The sequence below is a fragment of the Neovison vison genome, chromosome X (assembly GCF_020171115.1).
Source record: "Neovison vison isolate M4711 chromosome X, ASM_NN_V1, whole genome shotgun sequence".
In the NCBI taxonomy this organism is placed as follows: Eukaryota; Metazoa; Chordata; class Mammalia; order Carnivora; family Mustelidae; genus Neogale; species Neogale vison.
In genome coordinates this window covers 6,823,635-6,846,408 of record NC_058105.1, presented here as the reverse complement: position 1 = coordinate 6,846,408, position 22,774 = coordinate 6,823,635, and the positions used below count along the sequence as shown (strand labels likewise).

At 37.2% G+C, this 22,774-nt stretch overlaps 1 protein-coding gene across 3 annotated transcripts in view; it reads left to right on the top strand.

The window, feature by feature from the left end:
* Positions 1 to 22,774, top strand: part of GABRA3 (gamma-aminobutyric acid type A receptor subunit alpha3) — a 408,152-nt gene that overhangs the window by 368,044 nt on the left and 17,334 nt on the right. For all 3 annotated transcript variants that reach the window (XM_044235314.1, XM_044235313.1, XM_044235315.1), the window contains exon 9: positions 4,728 to 4,939. In XM_044235314.1, the coding sequence (XP_044091249.1) occupies positions 4,728 to 4,939 (212 nt within the window). The remainder of the gene's footprint in view (positions 1 to 4,727; positions 4,940 to 22,774) is intronic.

Genomic DNA, 22,774 nt, shown 5'->3' with positions numbered 1-22,774 from the left:
AAAGACCTTGTTTCCTTGATCTTCTGTTTAGATGATCTATTTATTAATGTCAATAAGGTGAAAGTCCCCTACTATAATTGTTATTATCAATGTGTTTCTTTTTTTATTTTTATTTTTTTTAAATTTTCAGCATAACAGTATTCATTATTTTTGTACCACACCCAGTGCTCCATGCAATCTGTGCCCTCTATAATACCCACCATCTGGTACCCCAACCTCCCACCCCTCTGCCACTTCAAACCCCTCAGATTGTTTTTCAGAGTCCATAGTCTCTCATGATTCACCTCCCCTTCCAATTTCCCCCAGCTCCCTTCTCCTCTCTAACTCCCCATGTCCTCCATGCTATTTGTTATGCTCCACAAATAAGTGAAACCATATGATAATTGACTCTCTTTGCTTGACTTATTTCGGTCGCCAAACTGTGTAAAGAACCAAGATGCCCTTCAATAGACGAATGGATAAGGAAAATGTGGTCAGTATACACTATGGAGTATTATGCCTCCATCAGAAAGGATGAATACCCAACTTTTGTAGCAACATGGATGGGACTAGAAGAGATTATCAATGTGTTTCTTTAATTTTGTTGTTAATTGGTTTATATATGTGGCTGCTCCCATGTTAGGAGTGTAAATATTTATAATTGTTAGATGTTCTTCTTGGATAGATCCCTTCATTATGATATAGTGTCCTTCTTATCTCTTATTACAGTATATTAGAATGGCTACTCCAGCTTTCTTTTGATGTCCATTTGCATGAAAAATTGTCCTCCACACCCTCACTTTCAATCTGGTGGTGACTTTGAGTCTAAAATAATTTCCTTGTAAGCAGTATATCAATGGGTCTTTTTAAAAATCTGTTTTGATACCCTGTAACTTTTGATTGGAGCATTTAGTCAACTTACATTCAGAATAATTATTTTTTAAGATTTATTTATTTATTTGAGAGGGAAAGAGAGAATGAAAGAGAGCATGAGAAGGGGAGGTCAGAGGTAGGACCAGACTTCCTGCAGAGCAGGGAGTCCAATGGGGGAACTCAATCCTGGGACTCCAAGATCATGACCTGAGTCAAAGGCAGTTGCCCAACAAACTGAGCCACTCCAGGTGCCCCATAATTATTTTTAACTCTCACTCATAACAAAATCAGAAATAAAATATTTTTGTATAAAAAAAGAATAATTGTTGAAAGATAATTGAAAGATATGAAGTTAGTGCCATTGCAGTACATGTAAGGTCACTGTTTCTATAGACTGTCTCTGTTCCTTTCTGGTCTTTGTCATGTTTGGACTCTCTCTTTGTGGATGGGATATTATTTCTTACAGGGCTGGTTTAGTGTTCACTAATTCCTTTAGTCTTTGTTTGTCCTGGAAACTCTTTATGCCTTCTTATATTCTAAATGCCACCTTTGCTGGATACAGTACTTTTTGCTGCATATTTTTTCCCATTTAGCACATCAAATATATCATGCCAATCCTTTCTGGCCTGCCAGGTCACTTGGACAGGTCTGCTGTCCACTTTATGTGTCCACCCTTGTAGGCTAAGGACCTCTTGTCCTAAACTACTTCCAGGATTTTCTCTTTATCTTGAAATTTGGAAGTATCATTATTATATGCAAGGTATTTTTATTGATTTTGAGGGGGATTCTTTGTGACTCCTGGATTTGAATGTCTGTTTCCTCTACTTGATTAGGGAAGTTCCCAGCTATAATTTATTCAAATAAAACTTTTGTCCTTCTCTTCTGCTCTTCACCTTCTGGGACCCTTATTATCTGGATATTATTTCACTTTATGGAATTGCTGAGTTCTTGAGGTCTCCCTTCATGATCCAGGTGTTTTCTTTCTTCTTGGCAGCTTCATTTTCCACCATTTTGTCTTTTATATTAACAACACTCTTTTCTACCTCATTTATCCTTGCTGTTAAAGCCTTAATTTATGACTGTATCTCAGTAGCCGCATTTTTAATTTTGACCCCATTGATTTTAGTTCTTTTATTTCTATGTTTCTATAATAAGGGATTTTCTAGTGTCTCCTATGCTTTTTCCAAGCACAACTACTATCTTTATAATCATTATTTTAAATTCTAGTCCAGACATATTACTTATATCCTTTTTTTAAATTATTTTATTTATTTTCAGAAAAACTGTATTCATTATTTTTTTCACCACACCCAGTGCTCCATGCAATCCGTGCCCTCTATAATACCCACCACTTGGTACCCCAACCTCCCACCCCCCCACCACTTCAAACCTTTTTGATGAAATCCCTGGCAGTATTACCTCCTGTTTTTTGTTTTTGTTTTTGTTTTTGAGGGGATGAATTCCTCTGCCTAGTCATTATATACAGAAGAGAAAGGAGGATAGAAAAAAAGAAACTAGCAAAAATTATAACAACAACAACAAAACCTTTAGGAAGTGTTTCTGGTGTATGGTGTGTACACTCTGCTGTTGTGTTTTGCCTGCTCTTTCCCACTGGTCCTTCCTCTACAGAGTTCCCACTTGCTTGTAGTGGAGAGTGTTTGGACCTTTATGTAGCTGTGCTTTGATTTGTCAGGATAAGTCTCTTGGGGTACCTGGGTGGCTCAGTGGGTTAAGCCTCTGCCTTCAGCTTTGGTCATGATCTTGGTGTCCTGGGATCGAGTCCCACGTTGGACTCTGCTCAGTGGGGAGCCTGCTTCCCCTCTCTCTCTGCCTGCCTGTCTGCCTGCTTGTGATCTCTGTCTGTCAAATATAGAAATAAAATCTTAAAAAAAAAAAGATAAGTCTCACGTGTGCCACCTCTCTTCCTCCAACTGTGTAGATTGTTTCCTTAGTCCTCAGCTCATCTTCCTCATTGTTTAAAATAGTTAAATGTTGGTCTAGTTGTACTTGAAGGACAAGGCAATTTCATGGTCCCCCTACTACTCTGCCAGCTTAACTTGGCCATTCTGCTTGCTTTTCTATGCATCTCACCACATCAGGACTACTTTCCATGCCCCTACTTGATCCAGACTCACATTCTCCATCCTCTTGAGCATTCCAACACTCAGAAAGAGGGTCTGACTACTCCCTCTTCCTGAAGTCTGGATGTCTTTGGGTACAACAACTGCCTTGTCAAAATTCTAGGGTATAGAGACTATAGAAAATATTCATAGGTGGGGAGAATGGAGGCATAGAAAAATGAAACAAATTACCCAAGATACGAAGCAAGTAAGTGGCAGAGTCCAGGACTTTTAATTTTTAGTTTAGCTATTTGAGGCTAGAATACTTTTGCTAACAATGATAAAATTATTATTGTAATGTTGTTTAAAATATGTTTATAATTATACCACTATAATTAATTATCTAATTATGACACTATTCTCATTAATAGTAAAAATAAAATAAATGTTAATTATGGAAGCTACTATTTCTTGAGTGTTTACTCTCTGTCATATATGGTGTTATGGGCTTTATAAACATCATCTCATTGGATCCCCCAACAAATTTCTGAGTCTGGTATAATCACACATTTTACACATAATAAAACAGGTTTAGTGGGGGTAAATCTCCTTGTTCTAGGTATATTGCTACTAAGTGTAATTGCCAGAATTTCAGTCTATTTTCAATCTAATTTCAAAGCTTATATCATTAACCACAACACTATAGCTCATATGTATATCTACAATACAAACAGAGTAGAAAAAAATAGTTTTAATAGAATTTAAAAGTGAATAAATGGAAGTCTTAAATTTAGGTTAATAACATCACCAATAAAAAGAATCAGTTGATCTAAAAGCAAGCTCTGGTTTGACAAAAATTGAAAGAAACAGATATTGAAATAGCTTTGGTTGTCCACAAAGCTCAATAGGACCTGGACTGTGATATGGTTAAAGTACCATTTTCTACAATGGCTTGTTGCAGTGTTAGGAGAGTATTGTCTACAGTAAGAGAAGTGAAAATCCTGAGTCTTTGGTTCAGGTTTTGGGCTGTTCAGAAGAGAACTACCAGAATGGGGAAGGAGGAGAAACACGAGAAGAAGTGGCCATGTCCATTCTGGAGATTAACAGACTCATGAGGAGTCATCCCCATGTTCTCCAACTCTATAAAGTCCTGTTCTGGAAAGGAGGGAACAGGCTTCTCTTTCCTGTGTTTCAGAGAAAGAACTCTGAGATCAGTTAGTGGGCTGGGAGTTAGAGGAAGGCAGGTTGCAGCTCAGAAAGTAAGGTTTTTCTAATTAAAAATTGTTCTTACCATGAAGTAGATTACCTGCTCTTTAATGGAAACATTTAAGTAGAGGCTAGAGGAGAATTTTCATTTTTTAAGAAATTTATTTATTTATTTATTTGCCAGAGAGAGACAGTGAGAAAGGGAACACAAGCAGGGCAAGTGGGAGAGGGAGAAGCAGGCTTCCCACTGGGCAGGAAGCCCAATGCAGGGCTCAATCTCAGGACCCTGGGATTATGACCTGAGCTGAAGGCAGATGTTTAATGACTGAGACACCCAGGCACCACTAGAGAAGAACTTTTAGAAGTGCCTTACTAGAGATTCTTATTCCTGAGATAACTGGGATGGGGTAATTACTAGGTAGAACCATCCCATGTTGATATTCTCTGTGTTTACTTTATTCATTTATTTATTTATTTATTTATTTTTACTTTAAAGGGACCATTTTGAGCGCGGTATAGCTCTTCTTCATAAGTCAAAGTTGCTGATCTCATCATATATGTTCTAAATGTCTTCTAATGGCAACTTGCTCTCATCTTCTCTCTCCCCAGGTGTCACCACTGTTCTCACCATGACCACTTTGAGTATCAGTGCCAGAAACTCCTTACCTAAAGTGGCATACGCGACGGCCATGGATTGGTTCATAGCCGTCTGTTATGCCTTTGTATTTTCTGCGCTGATTGAATTTGCCACTGTTAACTACTTCACCAAGCGGAGTTGGGCTTGGGAAGGCAAGAAGGTGCCAGAGGCCCTGGAGATGAAGGTGAGCTACAGCAAGGGTGGGGGCTGGGAAGCACTCCCTGAGAGAACTGTATTGGAACCAGGAGTGGGCAGCCTGCAGCCTGTGGGAACTGGCCAAGGCTGTGTGCTATTCACTGGGGTCATCAATCCAATTCTCAACTGGAGTGCTTCTTGGCAATGTGGAGTGTTTGCTGGGGGCAAAAGAAAGAGGGTTTGTATCATGGAGGGTTGATGTCTTGTGATGAGGAACTGACCCTAAGTATGATACTGCTAGAATCATGGAGAACACATTGTACTTATAAAGCCATCCAGAAAAGTGCACAGTCTCTAGGGCCAATTCTGCACTTCACTTTTCAGTATATTCCCACTACATTCAAACTAAAGTGATCATTGTTCCTTCTGGGTCTCTGCTTAACTTTTTATGCTCTACCTAAACTATTCTTTTTTTTTTTCCTGCCTTGTGAAGATCTACTCATTCTTTTTTTTCCCAGCTTATTCTTCTAAACACAGATTAAATTATATTTTCTCCATAGAACCTTTCCAAGAATCATCTGGATAGTTTTAGCTTTTCCTGTGGTAGGAGAAGTGTGTTCTTATTATTATAATCTTGTATTTGTATTAGAGTTGTTTATCTGCCTCCTCATTAGACTGAACATTTTGGGGCAGGGGCTTGTCTACATCATCTTCTTAACTAGCCAGTATTCTTTCACAGCACCTGATTCATAGTAAAAGCTGAATAAATGTTAGTTGGATTGGTTGAGAGATGGGAAGGAGGAAAAAAAAACAGTAAGCCAACTAGAGATGGTAGGAATAAAACATAAATACTGTGAAATCAAGATTATTGTCCTTGGCTGCTTTAAAAGAGTTCAGATCTCTAGATCTAGATGAAGACTATCCAAAGATGCTAAAAAGAACTGGCAGATGTGGTCCCAGAACCATTCCAGTACTATGAAGAATCATGGAGAAGAGAAAAGATAATGAAGATTTTCAAACTGGAGGAAAAGATATATTTCATAGAATACAGACTGGTGAGTTGGCAAAATTTTAGACTAGATTTTCACTACTTAGATAGAATTTATTAAGTCCTTGATATAAATTATGAAGAAATAAACATATTTCTACTAATATCTATCATAGGAAATTTTGGGTTGATATTATTATTATACTTAGCATAGTTGTTACCTTTGTATCCTTAAAATATATTAATCCATCTAATACTTGATTTGTCATCTGTGAACAAGTTCTATTGATCCCTCACACACTACAAAACAGGGAAATTAGTATACTTACCTTACCTCTCACCTCTGTCCTTGTAATTTCCTAACTTTTGTTTATTATGCTATTTCTGCATTGTCAAACTATTATTGTGTTGTCAAGGCTTACAGCATTTACATGTTTTTATAGAGCCAGCCATAATACCTATGGTCAATTATGTGTATTTCTACATTTAAATGGATAAAAGGACTATTTTGAAAAGATGGCCCATTTTTCCTTTCATTGCTTAGTTACCTCAAGGCTATCATCTAGAATATTTTTTAAGGCTCATGGGAACAATATTTCCTACGATATTGCATGTATAGAATTATCTGTCAATTGTTTATACTTGAATTGTAGTTGTGCTGTTGTATAATTCATGGGTCCTATTCTCTCTCTGATGTTCATATAGACATTGATTGCTATACTCACGTCTATCACTGTTGCTATGAAGAATTTTTTTTTTTTGCTATGAGGAATTGTTTTTAAAGATTCTCTTTATTTATTTGAGAGAGAGAGAGAGAGAGAGAGCATGGGGTAGGGGCAGGGGGAGAGGGAGAAGCAAGCTCCCCACTGAACACAGAGCCTGATGCATGGTTCAGTACCCAAACCCTGAGATCATGACCAGAGCCCAAGCCAGATTCTTAACCAACTGAGCCACCCAAGAGCCCCTGTTATGAAGAAATTTAAAACCAGCCTGAGAGTCTCTTACACAATGGAGGACTTGATTTTATGGCCTAGAAGCCCATACAAATGTATCTTTTATTTATAAATTCTAGTTTCTTTTCAAGGATATATCTTGATCTATCTGTATGAATTTTTTCCTAGGACACCATGCAGGGTTTTTTCCCAAGTATTTATTTAAATTCCAGTTCGTTAACTACAGTGTAATACTAGTTTTGGGTGTACAATTTAGGGATTTATTACTTAATCACTTACATACAACACCCAGTGTTCATCACAAGTACCCTTCTTAATGACTATCACCCATCTAACCCACACCTTACCCACCTTCCTTCCGGTAACCATCAGTTTGTTCTCTATAGCTGAGTATCTGTTTTATGGTTTGCCTCTCTTCCCCACCTTGTGTTCATTTGTTTTGTTTCTTACATTCCACATATGAGTTAAATCATGGTATTTGCCTTTCTCTGACTATTTCACATAGCATACTACACTCCAGCTCCAACCACATCATTGTAAATGTCAAGATTTTGTTCTTTTTATGGCTCAGTAATATTCCGTTGTATATCACTTCCTTTTTTAAACATTTTTAAATTCAATTATTTAACATTTAGTGTATCATTAGTTTCTAATATAGAGTTCAGTTATTCATCTGTTCATATAATAGTGCTCATTATATCACATGCCCTCCTTAATGCCCATCACCCAGTTACCCCATTCCCCCTCCCCTCCTGCAACTCTCAGTTTATTTCCTTAGTTCAGAGTCTCTTATGGTTTGTCTCCCTCTCTGATTTCACCTCATTTTATTTTTCCCTCCCTTCCCCCATGATCCTCTGGTTGGTTTCTTAAATTCTGCCCAAGGGAAACAATATGATAATTGTCTTTCTCTATTGACTTATTTTGCTTAGCATAATATTCTCTAGCTACATCCATATCATTGCAAATGTCAAGATTTTGTTATTTTATTATTGCTCAGAGATATTCCATTGTGTATATATACCACAACTTCTTTATCCATTCATAAGTTGGTGAACATTTGGGCTCTTTACATAATTTGACTATTGTGGACATTGCTGCTATAAACATTGGGGGTGCATGTATCCCTTACAATCAGTATTTTTGTGTCCTTTGCATAAATACCTAGTAGTGAAGTTGCTGGATCATAAGGTAGTTCTATTTTTAACTTTCTGAAGTATCTCCATGCTGTTTTCCACAATGGATGCACCAGTTTGTATTCCCATGAATAGTGTGAGAGGGTTCCCTTTTCTCCATTCTCCCCAATATCTGTTGTTTCCTGCTTTATTAATTTAAGCTATTCTGACAGGTGTGAGGTGGTATCTCATTGTGGTTTTGATTGTATTTCCCTGATAATGAGTGATGTTGAACATCTTTTCATGTGTCTGTTAGCCATCTGGATGTCTTCTTTGGAAAAGTATCTATTCATGTCTTCTGCCCACTTCTTAACTGGATTATTTGTTTTTGTATTGGGTTTGATAAGTTCTTTATAGATTTTGGATACTAGCCCATTATCAGATATGTCATTTGCAAATATATTCTCCCATTCTGTAGGGTGCCTTTTAGTTGTGTTGTTTCCTTTGCTGTACAGAAGCTATTTATTTTGATGAAGTCCCAATAGTTCATTTTTGCTTTTGTTTCCTTTTTTTAATTTATTTTTTCTTTATTTTCAGCATAACAGTATTCATTATTTTTGCACCACACCCAGTGCTCCATGCAATCTGTGCCCTCTATAATACCCACCACCTGGTACCCCAACCTCCCACCCCCCACCCCTTCAAAACCCTCAGATTGTTTTTCAGAGTCCATAGTCTCTCATGGTTCACCTCCCCTTCCAATTTCCCCCAACTCCCTTCTCCTCTCTATCTCCCCATGTCCTCCATGCTATTTGTTATGATCCACAAATAAGTGAAACCATATGATAATTGAGTCTCTCTGCTTGACTTATTTCACTCAGCATAATCTCTTCGAGTCCCGTGCATGTTGCTACAAAAGTTGGGTATTCGTCCTTTCTGATGGAGGCATCATACTCCATAGTGTATATGGACCACATCTTCCTTATCCATTCGTCCATTGAAGGGCATCTTGGTTCTTTCCACAGTTTGGTGACCGTGGCCATTGCTGCTATAAACATTGGGGTACAGATGGCTCTTATTTTCACTACATCTGTATCTTTGGGGTCAATACCCAGGAGTGCAATGGCAGGGTCATAGGGAAGTTCTATTTTTGATTTGTTTCCTTTGCCTCCGGAGAAATATTTAATAAGAAGTTACTATGGCCTAGATCAAAAAGGTTGCTTCATGTGTTCTCTAGCAGTTTGATGATTTCTTGTCTCACATTTAGGTCTTTCGTCCATTTTGAATTTATTTTTGGGTATAGTGTAAGAAAGTGATCCAGTTTCATTCCTTTGCATGAAATTTTGTCCAATTTTCCAAAAACCATTTGTTGAGAAGATTATCTTTTTTTCCATTGGATATTCTTTCCTGCCTTGTCAAAGATGAACTGACCATATAGTTGTGGATTCATTTCTGTTCCACTGAACTATGTTTGTTTGTTTGTTTGTTTTTTTCTTTTCTCTTCTCTTTTCTTTCTTTCTTTCTTTCTTTCTTTCTTTCTTTCTTTTTCTTTCTTTCTCTCTCTCTTTCTTTCTTTCCTTCTTCTTTCTTTGCCAGTACCATACTGTCTTAATCACCAAGGCTTTGTAATATAACTTGAAATCTGGAATTGTCATGCCTCTAGATTTGCTTTTATTTTTCAAGATTGCTTTGGGTCTTTTGTGGTTCCATATAAAATTTAGGATGGTTTGTTCTAGCGCTATGAAAAATACTGTTTGTATTTTGATAGGGATGTCATGAAATGTATAGATAGCTTTGGATGGTATACTTTGGATGGTAACTTTCTTTTCTTTTTTTTTTTTTTGGATGGTAACTTTTAACAATTCTGTTCTTCCAATCCATAAATATGTAATATTTTTCCATTTCTTTGTGTCATCTTCAATTTTTTTCATCATCATTTTATAGTTCTCAGAGTACAGATATTTTACCTCTTCTTTTTTTTAATTAATTAATTTATTTTCAGAAAAACAGTATTCATTATTTTTTCACCACACCCAGTGCTCCATGCAATCCGTGTCCTCTATAATACCCACCACCTGGTACCCCAACTTCCCACCTATTTTACCTCTTCAATTAGGTTTATTCCTAGGTATAGTATGCTTTGGGGTACAATTGTAAATGGGATTGATTCCTTGATTTCTCTTTCTGCTGCTTCACTATTGGTGTATAGAAGTACAACAGATTTTATATATTGATTTTGTATCCTATATCTTTACTGAATTCTTTTATCAGCTCTAGTGATATTTTTGGTGGAGTCTTTGGGTTTATTTCTTTTTGCTGTCTAAATGCTGAGGCTAAGACTTCCAGTATTATGTTAAATAACAGTGGCAAGAATGGACATCCCTGTCTTGTCCCTGACCATAGAGGAAAAGCTCTCAGTTTTTCCCCACTGAGGATGATGTTTGTTGTGGACTTTTCATATGTGGCCTTTATTAATGTTGAGGTATGTTCCCTCTATCTCCACTTTGTTCAGGGATTTTATCATGAATTGATGTTGTACTTTGTCAGGTACTTTTTGGCGTCTATTGAAAGGAATACATGGTTCTTATCCTTTCTTTTATTAATGTGTTGTATCACATTTGATTGGTTTACAAATATTAAACCATCCTTATAGCACCAGAATAAATCCCACTTGATTGTGGTGAATGATACTTTTAATGTACTGTTGGATTTGATTTGCTAGTATTTTCTTGAGAATTTTTGCATTCCTGTTCATCTGGAATATTGACCTATAGTTCTCTTTTATAATGAAGGCTTTGTCTGGTTTTGGAATTGGGGTAATATTGGCCTCATGGAATGAATTTGGAAATTTTCCTCCCATTTCTATATTTTTTTAGAATAGTTTGAGAAGAAGCCTATAGATTCACAATAGTCTTTGTTTTAGGAAAGCTCTAAGAAAGCATTCCTAAAATGTATCTGTGTTCTGTTCTCTTCCTAAAAGCACAGAAATATATATATATATATATATATATATATATATATATATATATATCATAGAGCTTTCTTTGTCTTCCATATCTACTGTTTTTCTCTAATAATTTTTTCCAATTTATTTATTTTCAGAAAAACAGTATTCATTATTTTTGCACCACACCCAGTGCTCCATGCAATCTGTACCCTCTATAATACCCACCACCTGGTACCCCAACCTCCCATCCCCCCGCCACTTCAAACCCCTCAGATTGTTTTTCAGAGTCCATAGTCTCTCATGGTTCACCTCCCCTTCCAATTTACCCAAAAGCACATACCCTCCCCAATGTCCATAACCCCCTATGACCCAGCAATTGCACTACTGGGTATTTACCCTAAAGATACAAACGTAGTGATCCAAAGGGGCACGTGCACCCGAATGTTTATAGCAGCAATGTCCACAATAGCCAAACTATGGAAAGAACCTAGATGTCCATCAACAGATGAATGGATCAAGAAGATGTGGTATATATATACAATGGAATACTATGCAGCCATCAAAAGAAACGAAATCTTGCCATTTGCGACAACATGGATGGAACTAGAGCGTATCATGCTTAGCGAAATAAGTCAAGCGGAGAAAGACAACTATCATATGATCTCCCTGATATGAGGGAGTGGTAATGCAACATGGGGGCTTAAGTGGGTAGGAGAAGAATCCATGAAACAAGATGGGATAGGGAGGGAGACAAACCATAAGTGACTCTTAATCTCACGAAACAAACTGTGGGTTGTTGGGGGGAGGGGGGTTGGGAGAAGGGGGGAAGGTTATGGACATTGGGGAGGGTATGTGCTTTTGGGTAAATTGGAAGGGGAGATGAACCATGAGAGACTATGGACTCTGAAAAACAGTCTGAGGGGTTTGAAGTGGCGGGGGGTGGGAGGTTGGGGTACCAGGTGGTGGGTATTATAGAGGGCACAGCTTGCATGGAGCACTGGGTGTGGTGAAAAAATAATGAATACTTTTTTTCTGAAAATAAATAAATTGGAGAAAAAAAAAGCTACAGAACACAGAACAATGGATCTTTAATGTGAGGGTGCTCTACTTTTTCTATACTTTTACAATGTAAAGGAACTAACACTGAGAACTGCTGACCCACACACAAAAAAAAGTGCTTTGAAAATAAGAAATATTGGTATCTAATTTATCTATAGCAAATTAATCTATACCAATTAAATTGCTATCTAATTGATAACTAAACTCAGTTTGGTTTTTTCATACTTTAGAGAAACATTAAACCTTATTTGATTTATAAAGCTAGAATAGATTTAAAACTAGTATAAGTGATTTAAAAATTTATTTCTGAGTTGTATTATGATTAGAGATTAGAAAAAATGTTAGAGGAGAGATTATAAATGAAAGGAAAAGACGGAATAGATGGGAAAAAACACCCTCCCTTACAAATGAAGACAAATGACTACCTTATAATCACTGCTTCCTCTGACAATCTCACTAAAATGAGAGTAAAGAAATAAAATAGGTATAAATAAGCACCAGGAAAACTGGAAAAGGGATTTCAGTCAAACGAGAGATTTTAGTACATTTTTTAGAAGAATGAATGTGGAAAGAGAATAAGAACTAATCTATTAAGCTACAGTAAGATAGAACCCTAAAGAGACTCAGGGTTGGAGGTGCTTGGTATAGCAGAGAATGAAGCAGCTAGGGATATTGGTTAAAATCTGTGTACAGAGTAGTCAAGATCTCAGAGCTTGCCCAACATGTAAAATGTCTGCAGCCAAATGTATACTTTCCAGAAGAAAGGCAGAAGTTTGTAAAGAAGCTGAATGTCTCCAGAATAAAGACCATTACATATGTACATTTTGAAGTACCCCATAAAAAATTACCTGCTTCCAATTGATCTTAAGTCTTCAACCAGTCAACAAGCTCAACTCAGATACATTTAGCATACATACATCTTTTATGTTATCAAATAATTTTGGCATATCAAGGAGTATCAAAGTGAAGTTTGCAATGTGAAAGAGAAAAAGCAAAGATTTTTTTGTAAAAACTCATCGTGGAAGAAACAGGGATAATTTAGGGAATTAAAGAAAATTCTATATTTTATATTTGTAAATAGATCCATAAAACAATAAGATACTAATATAAAAGGAAGTCAGATTGCCTTTGGACAATAGAAGACCCTTTTACATTCTATTGTATCTCATCAAAATGGCTCAACAAAACAGCCAGAGAAGTAGTCTCAGAGTACCTTAAATTCAAAAGTTAATATCTAAAATGAAATAACAAAGACTATTAAAATAAAGAGATAGGCATTTGCTACAAAATCAGGCACATAAAAACCAAACAAAAATTAAAAAGTGCCACTCTTAATATCAGTTAAAATGTAACTTACAAACATAAGCCTTAAATTGGTCATATCCGTTATAGCATGATGAAATATACAATACACAAAGAAGCTACAATTAGGCCACTTTATGCACCAAGCAATAAAGCTGGGAAACACAAGATCTAAACTCTCAGAAATTCAAGAGCTCAATAAAACGAAAACAATAGTATATATTTTAATAATCTCTTGCAGATGTCCACAAATCATGTTGCCGAAAATATATACAGTTTGGGAGAATTTTGAATAAATTTACTCAAATAAACATAAAAAAATAAAGGAAATTGGAGAATAAGGAAGAGCTCTTGAAATTAAAAAGAAATGGCAAAATGAAAAAATTAATAGAGAGATGGGCAAATAAACTGAGGAAAATTTCCCAAATTGAAAAAGCAAAATGAAAAAACAAAACAAAACAAAACTGAGAATATAAAAGAAAAGGTAAGAGACTTAGTGATGAATCCAGGAAATAAGCCAACACAGAAGCTGCAGTTTGAGTGAACAGAGAAAAAGGAATGAAGGAAATTAACAAGGAACTAATACAAGACATTTTTATAAACAGAAATACATAAGCCTCCAGATTGAAAGTGACTTCATAGGCCCACATAAAGCCACATCATCATGAAATTTCAGAAAAGCAGAGACGAAATGATATTCTAAAAAGATTCTTAACACTGGGTGTGGTGAAAAAATAATGAATACTGTTTTTCTGAAAATAAATAAATTGGAAAAAAATGGACAGAAGATATGAACAGGCACTTCTCCAATCAAGACATACAAATGGCTATCAGACACATGAAAAATGTGTCACTAGCCATCAGGGAGATTCAAATTAAAACCACATTGAGATACCACCTTACACCAGTTAGAATGGCCAAAATTAGCAAGACCAGAAACAACATGTACTGGAGAGGATGTGGAGAAAGGGGAACCCTCTTACACTGTTGGTGGGAATGCAAGTTGGTGCAGCCACTTTGGAGAACAGTGTGCAGATTCCTCAAGAAATTAAAAATAGAGCTTCCCTATGACCCTGCAATTGCACTACTGGGTATTTACCCCAAAGATACAGATGTAGTGAAAAGAAGGGCCACCTGTACCCTATTGATGTTTATAGCAGCAATGGCCACAGTCGCCAAACTGTGGAAAGAACCAAGATGCCCTTCAGTGGACGAATGGATAAGGAAGATGTTGTTCATATACACTATGGAGTATTATGCCTCCATCAGAAAGGATGAATACCCAACTTTTGTAGCAACATGGATGAGACTGGAAGAGATTATGCTGAGTGAAATAATTCAAGGATAGAGAGTCAATTATCATATGGTTTCACTTATTTGTGGAGCATAACTAATAGCATGGAGGACAAGGGGAGATGGAGAGAAGGGAGTTGAGGGAAATTGGAAGGGGAGGTGAACCATGAGAGACTATGGACTCTGAAAAACAATCTGAGGGTTTTGAAGGGGCTGGGGGTGGGAGGTTGGGGGAACCAGGTAGTGGGTATCAGAGAGGGCATGGATTGCATGGAGCACTGGGTGTGGTGCAAACACAATGAATACCGTTACGCTGAAAAGAAATAAAAAAGTTTAATGTCATTTAAAAAAAAAGATTCTTAAAATAAGTGTTTGTGTTTTGTTTTGTTTTGTTTTTGCAAAAGAATGGTTACAGAATGTCATCAGACTTCTCAAGTATACTGGATGATGGAAAACAGCAGAGTAGTAAATCTCATAAATCTGAGGGCCAAATGCTTTTCAACCTAGAATCCTGTGCCTAGCCAAAGTATCAATTAAGCAAAGAGGTACAGTAGCCATTTTCAGACCGCTAAGATCTCAGAATTTCCCATGCGCTCCACCTTAGGAAGATACTGGAAGATATGTTCTATTAAAACAAAAGAATAGAATATAAAAGACAAGAATGCTGGATCCAGAAAAGAAAGTACCAACAGGGGAAATACGTGAACATAAGTCCTAAAATGAAAGCTATGCAGCAAATAAACTTAGAGGAAAAACTAGTCTAGACTGGGGCAGGAGGCTAGATGCATTTATATAGTCATTTATAATGATGATTATTGATTAAACTAAAAACATTGTTATAATTGTATTGGAGAATGGAGGAAAGGTTGCATTAATGAGGTGAATCACTATCAAAAAAGATCGGTTATGTGTGAAACTAATAGCAGTATAAGCATATTATTTAGAAATTTAGTACACTGGGTGTGGTGAAAAAATAATGAATACTGTTTTTCTGAAAATAAATAAATTGGGAAAAAAAATTGAAGAAAAAAAAAACAGTCTGAGGGGTTTGAAGTGGCGGGGGGGTGGGAGGTTGGGGTACCAGGTGGTGGGTATTATAGAGGACACGGCTTGCATGGAGCACTGGGTGTGGTGAAAAAATAATGAATACTGTTTTTCTGAAAATAAATAAATTGGAAAAAAAAAAAGAAAAAAAAAAAAGAAATTTAGTAATATCACCTAAGAGAATTAAAAATAATTAAGACCTGCTGGGGGCACCTGGGTGGCTCAGTGGGTTAAGCCACTGCCTTCGGCTCAGGTCATGATCTCAGGGTCCTGGGATCGAGTCCCGCATAGGGTTCTCTGCTCAGCAGGGAGCCTGCTTCCTCCTCTCTCTCTCTCTGCCTGCCTCTCTGCCTACTTGTGATCTCTCTCTATCAAATAAATAAATAAAATCTTAAAAAAAAAGATTCTATAAAAAAATAAAAAAATAAAAAGACTTGCTGGACAAGATGAGTACATTGAGGTAAGGGTTTTCTGCGGTTTTCTGAGATAAGGGTTTTTTTTTTTTTTCATTATAAGACTTTAAGTTCTTTTTAAAAAGATTTTATTTATTTTTTTGACAGAGATCACAAGTAGGCAGAGAGGCAGGCAGAGAGAGGGGGAAGCAGGCTCCCTGCTGAACAGAGAACAGGATGTGGGACTTGATCCCAGGACCCTGAGATCATAAGCAGAAGGCAGAGGCTTAACCCACTGAGTCACCCAGGCACCCCTTTAAGTTCTTTTTTCTTTTTTTAACTGTATGTTACTTTGATTAAACTTTTGAAAATTAAAAACAAAAGAAAATAAAATAAAGAAATAAGCCTCTACATTAAAAAAAAAAAGATTATTCTTAGAACCGCTTTTAGGGGCACCTGGGTGACTCAGTCAGTTAAGCATCCAACTCTTGATTTTGTCTTTATTCATGATATCAGGGGTCATGAGATTGAGCCCTGCATGGGCTTATGCTGGGCAAGGAGCCTGCTTAATATTCTTTCTCTCCCTCTGACCCTCCTCCTCTAAAAATTTTTTAAAAAAGAATTGCTTTTAAAATAGTCAAATTCTTACCTAAATCTTGTAAATACAGTAATCCTTACCCTATTTTTCTTATTTTAAGAATATTTGGTGGGTATTAAGGAGAGTACATATTGCATGGAGCACTGAGAATGGTGCATAAACAATGAATCTTGGGGGGGTGCCTGGGTGGCTCAGTGGGTTAAAGCCTCTGCCTTGGGCTCAGGTCATTATTCCAGGACCCTGGGATCAAACCCCACATCGGGCTCTCTGCTCAGCAGGGAGCCTGCTTTCCCCTCTCTGTCTCTGCCTTCCTTTCTGCCTACTTGTGATCTCTGTCTGTCAAATAAACAAAATCTTAAAAAAAAAAAACAATGAATCTTGGAACACTGAAAAAATAAAATTAAATTTAAAAAATGTCAGAGACAAAAAAAAAAAAAGAGAGAGAGAGAGAATTTGAGGGATGCCAGAGTGGCTCAGTCAGTTAAGCCTCTGCCTTTGGCTCAGGTCATGATCCCAGGGTCCTGGTCCTGAGATTGAGTTCCACGTTGGTCTCCTTGTTCAGTGGGTAGCCTGATTTTCCCTTGGCATGCTATTCCTCCTGCTTGTATTCTCTCTCTCTCTCTCTGTCTCTCTGTCTTTCTCTCTTTTTCTTGCAAATAAATAAGTAAAATCTTTTTTAAATAGATTTTCCTTCTTGAAAAATATTTGAATGTTCCAGAATAATATTTTACATTAGATAGTATACTCAACTTCCATTCACATCTTGGAATAATTTAGCTTATTATTATTAGTGGCTTTTAAATCTGTGGGGGCATTCCTGTAAATACAGTCACAAACTGAGTCACCCCTTCATATTTTTTCTATGGGTTAATAAAATTCACTATGGGTTAAGTTGTACTCATAAACTGGTAGTCTTCCCTCCCTGTTCTATGGTAGACATAAATGCTCTGAACAAAAGTTTTCTATCATTGATGAATCAATTGAAACAAAAACAAACAATGATCATTTTTTTTAATATATGCGGGATGCAGAGCTAACCATAGCATGGCCCTAGTACTCAGAAGCTGATGGTCTAAAAAGGAAAGTAAGTTATGTGTGCCTATACATACAGAGCCCTGATACAGGACCAAGTGCTGACAGTCATAGGAAAGAAAAAAAACAAAATATTCTCCATTTTTTTCTGTTTACCTTAAATTGGCCATTTCATGAGGAAACTACTTCCTCAGCTAACAGTTCAAGTGGAAGCCACCCTTCCATTCCTTCCTTGCTGCTTCCTATCATTAACCACTCCTTTACTTCATGAAAACTGCTTTGTGCTTTAATGCTCACCTCATGTAGTTATCTCACTCTATTTTACTTTATCATTTTTCCAATATTATTGTCTCCTGCATGCCCATTTTATATATAGGATTTTATAACTACTTGCTATTATTTGCAACCATTCTAAGTGCAGTTATTGTTTTTCACTTGGATGACACATCTGACATCATAAACTAGAATTAAGCCTGTGGTCAGTTCTATCAAATGAGCTCTGCATTACCCAACTTGCCAAGCACTGTTACTGTTTCCACCACTAGGTGAGGGCTTTGGAAATGAATCAGTCTGATTGCCCGTTTATTTGTTCTAGTGTTTTGTTTTTCCAGGAAGACTATAAAAGTTAAGTCAGCCAATGATATTAGTATGTTTGGAATGGCTACCAGATATCAAAGCCTCATGATAAACTTCTGTGTAGACATGTGAGGCCATATGTTCTACAGGGCTTACCTCTGTGTCGCCCCCCAGTCAGTGGCCTTATTGTAGTTTCTTGTGTTATTATTTATCCTCCCCTCACTTCTTTTTTTTTAAGATTTATTTATTTGGAAAAAAAAAGGATTATTTATTTGAGAGAGAGAGAGAGAGAAAGAGGGCATGCATGGGGGAAAGGACAGAGGGAGAGAATATCCAAGCAGACTCACTGAGTAGGGAGCAGGGCTCTACCTCACAAGCTATGAGATCAGGACCTGAGCCAAAACCAGGAGTCAGATGCTTAGCCAACTGCACCAACCAGGTACCCCTAATTCTCCCCTGACTTTTTATTTTTGTCCCGTACTGTGCTTTCTTCTAGACTTTATCCTCCCATCCTTCGTAAGTTTTCCCTCATTTCTCTCAGGAATTCTTGTTCATGGAAAATAAACCATTCTACTTTACCAACTTTTTTTAAAAAAAGATTTATTTATTTGACAGACAGAAATCACAAGTAGGCAGAGAGGCAGGCAGAGAGAGAGAGAGAGGAGGAAGCAGGCTCCCCGCTGAGCAGAGAGCCCAATGCGAGGCTCGATCTCAGGACCCTTGGATCATGACCTGAGCTGAAGGCAGAGGCTTTAACCCACTGAGCCACCCAGGTGTCCCCCTTACCAACTTTTTTAAAAAGATTTTATTTATTTATTTGACAGACAGAGATCACAAGTAGGCAGAGAGGCAGGCAGAGAGAGAGAGGAGAAGCAGACTTCCTGCCAAGCAGAGAGCCTGATGTGGGGCTTGATCCTAGGACCCTTGAGATCATGACCCTAGCAGAAGGCAGAGGCTTAAACCACTGAGCCTCCCAGGCCCCCCATTACCAGATTTTTTACTGAAAATATTTATTTTTTTATTCCAATAACTCCTATCTTAACTGACACCCATTTCTCAGTTGAGACTTCTCTTCTGCTGCCTTTTGCTTGACAGAAGTTGTTATTCTCACCCCACTTTCTAGAAGGGTATTTCACATCCTCCTAACCCCGCTATTGCTTTTAGACCATAAATGTCCCACTCTTTTATACTAAAGATGTCTCTCTGAAGCTCCAGGTATTCATTTGGATTCTTATATATCAGTATTTCCTGTTGTTCCCTTTTATCTTTGATATTTTCCTTTACATGCAAGTCTCCATATCCATTCCTAGCCTCACTGGATTGACCTCTTAATTTTATTCCTCCACAAACCATCTGTTGTATACTCAACAGTCAGAATGATCTTTTAAAATTTTAAATTAGAAAAATTTTGCTCAAAATACCTTAATGGCTTCCCAACACACATAGATCAAAATCCATAACCTTTACCATGCCTTTAAAGCTTTATGGGATCTGGTTGCAGATCTGTGATGTTACCTTTTACCATTCTTTACCATTCTTCTTCTTCTTCTTCTTCTTCCTCCTCCTCCTCCTCCTCCTCCTCCTCCTCCTCCTCCTCCCCTTCTTCTTCTTCTTCTTCTTCTTCTTCTTCTTCTTCTTCTTCTTCTTCTTCTCCTTTCTTCTTTCTTCTTACTTCTGTTTATGTAAATTCAATTAGCCAAGGTATAGTACATCATTAGTTTTTGACATAATGTTCAGTGATTCATTAGTTGAGTATATCACCCAGTGCTCATCATATCACATGCCTTCTTTAATGCTTATCACCCTGTTACCCCATCCCCAATTTTTTAAAATTTTTTATCATTCATTCCATTTAGGTCACAGTGGCCTCTTTTATGATCTTTGTACTAGTCACTCACCAATGGCAAGTGTTTTGTTACTACTATCCTTTCACTCTGAAAATTTTGTTTTCAGACCTTTTCATGGCTTGCTCCTCATTTTATTCAAATCTCTGCTTACCTTCTTAAATTTTCTCTAACAGATGTCATACTTCTTTACCCCTAACCTGCTTTCAAATACTATCTATGTTTTGGTAGGTAGAAAGGTACACAGTGAGTTAAAGTAAATTTCATATAATAGTATTTATATCCTTAATGGAGAAGGTAAAAGGAATTGTCAAGATCTAAAATACATTTTATAAGAAATAGAAAACAGAATTGATTATTAACACAGAGGAAGATTGCAGGCAGATTGAAAAATTAGAAGAATTCAAGAACATAGGCTTATAAATGCCACCAATCCATCAATGGTTATGGAAATTTTTTTCAGAAACAAGTAGAATAATTGAATTGGAGTGACTGAGGAAGTTGATGATCCTGGGGAGTGAGTGCTGTAATACACCACCTGGCAAGGTCTGGTTAAGAAAACAAAGAATACAGAATAATGGATTTTGAGAAACTGCAGAGTTATTCATTCATTTGTTAAGAATTTACTTAGGGCGCCTGGGTGGCTCAGTGGGTTAAGCCGCTGCCTTTGGCTCAGGTCATGATCTCAGGGCCCTGGGATCGAGTCCCGCATCGGGCTCTCTGCTCAGCAGGGAGCCTGCTTCCTCCTCTCTCTCTCTCTCTGCCTGCCTCTCTGCCTACTTGTGATCTCTCTCTGTCAAGTAAATAAATAAAATCTTTAAAAAAAAAAAGAATTTACTGAGTGTCTACTACATGGTAGGTTGTGTGTTAGGTGCTAGGGGTACAGCAGTGAAAAGTAAAACATGGCCCCTTCCCTCAGGAGGTCAAATTGAAACTGTCCATTAAACAATTAATCCCCATCCTCCCCCCTACCCTATCTCTAGCAACCATTCTACTTTCTGTCTCTCTGAGTCTGAATACTATAAGTACCTTATTTAGGTAAAATCATATAATAATTGTCATTTGTGACTGGGTTATGTCACTTAGCATAATGACCTCAACATTCATTCATGTCTTAGCATGTGTCAGAATATCCTTCATTTCCAAGGATGACTAATATTCCATTGTGTGGCTAGAACCCATGTTCCTTATCCATTCTTTTCTCTACAGACACTTCAGTTGCATTTGGCTTTTGGATCTTGGAAATTATGCTATTATGAACATGCATGTTCAAATCTCTTTAAAACCTTGCCTTCAATTTTTGGGAATACATACCCAGAAGTAGAATTGCTGTGTCACACTTTATTTCTATTTTTAATTTTTTGAAGAACTAACATACCATTTTCTGTGGTGGCTACACCATTATACATTCCTAACAGTGCACAAGGACTCTGCTTTTTCCACATCATTGTGAAAACTTGTTATTTTCTGTCTTATTGTCGTTGATAGTAGACATCCTAATAAGGTGGTAGGTATCTCATTGTGGTTTTCTTTTTTTTTTTTAAGAATTTATTTATTTATTTGGAGGGCAGAAAGAGAGCACAAGCTAGGGAAAAGGCAGGAAGAGAAGGAGAAGCAGACTCCCTGCTGAGCAGGGAGCCTGACAGAGTTGGATTCCATGACTCTGAGATCATGACCTGAGCTGAAGTCAGATGCCTTGCCAGTTGAGCCACTCAGGAGACCCTCTCATTGTGGTTTTCATCCGCATTTCCCTAACGACTAGTGCTGTTATAAATCTTTTCAAATGCTTTTTGATCATTTGTATATCTTTAGAAAAATGTTTATTCAAGTCCTTTGCCAGTTTAAAAATCGGGTCGATTGGGGTTTTTTTTCCATTTTGTTTTTGGGATTTTTTTTCCCTTTTAATTGAACTATAATTGACAATATCTTCTTAGTTTCAGATGTATACAATGATTTATTTTATACATTATGAAGTGATCCCCATAAGTATAGTTACTGTTACCAAAGTTATTATATTATTGACTGTATTCTTTTTTTTCAATTTATTTATTTTCAGAAAAACAGTATTCATTATTTTTTTCACCACACCCAGTGCTCCATGCAAGCCGTGCCCTCTATAATACCCACCACCTGGTACCCAACCTCCCACAACCCCCCTTCAAACCCCTCAGACTGTTTTTCAGAGTCCATAGTCTCTCATGGTTCACCTCCCCTTCCAATTTACCCAAATTCCCTTCTCCTCTCTAACGCCCCATGTCCTCCATGCTATTTGTTATGCTACACAAATAAATGAAACCATATGATAATTGACTCTCTCTGCTTGACTTATTTCACTCAGCATAATCTCTTCCAGTCCCGTCCATGTTGCTACAAAAGCTGGGTATTCATCCTTTCTGATGGAGGCATAATACTCCATAGTGTATATGGACCACATCTTCCTTATCCATTCATCCGTTGAAGGGCATCTTGGTTCTTTCCATAGTTTGGCGACTGTGGCCATTGCTGCTATAAACATTGGGGTACAGATGGCCCGTCTTTTCACGACATCTGTATCTTTTGGGTAAATATCCAGGAGTGCAATTGCAGGGTCATAGGGAAGCTCTATTTTTAATTTCTTGAGGAATCTCCACACTGTTCTCCAAAGAGGCTGCACCAACTTGCATTCCCACCAACAGTGTAAGAGGGTTCCCCTTTCTCCATATCCTCTCCAACACATGTTGTTTCCTGTCTTGTTAATTTTGGCC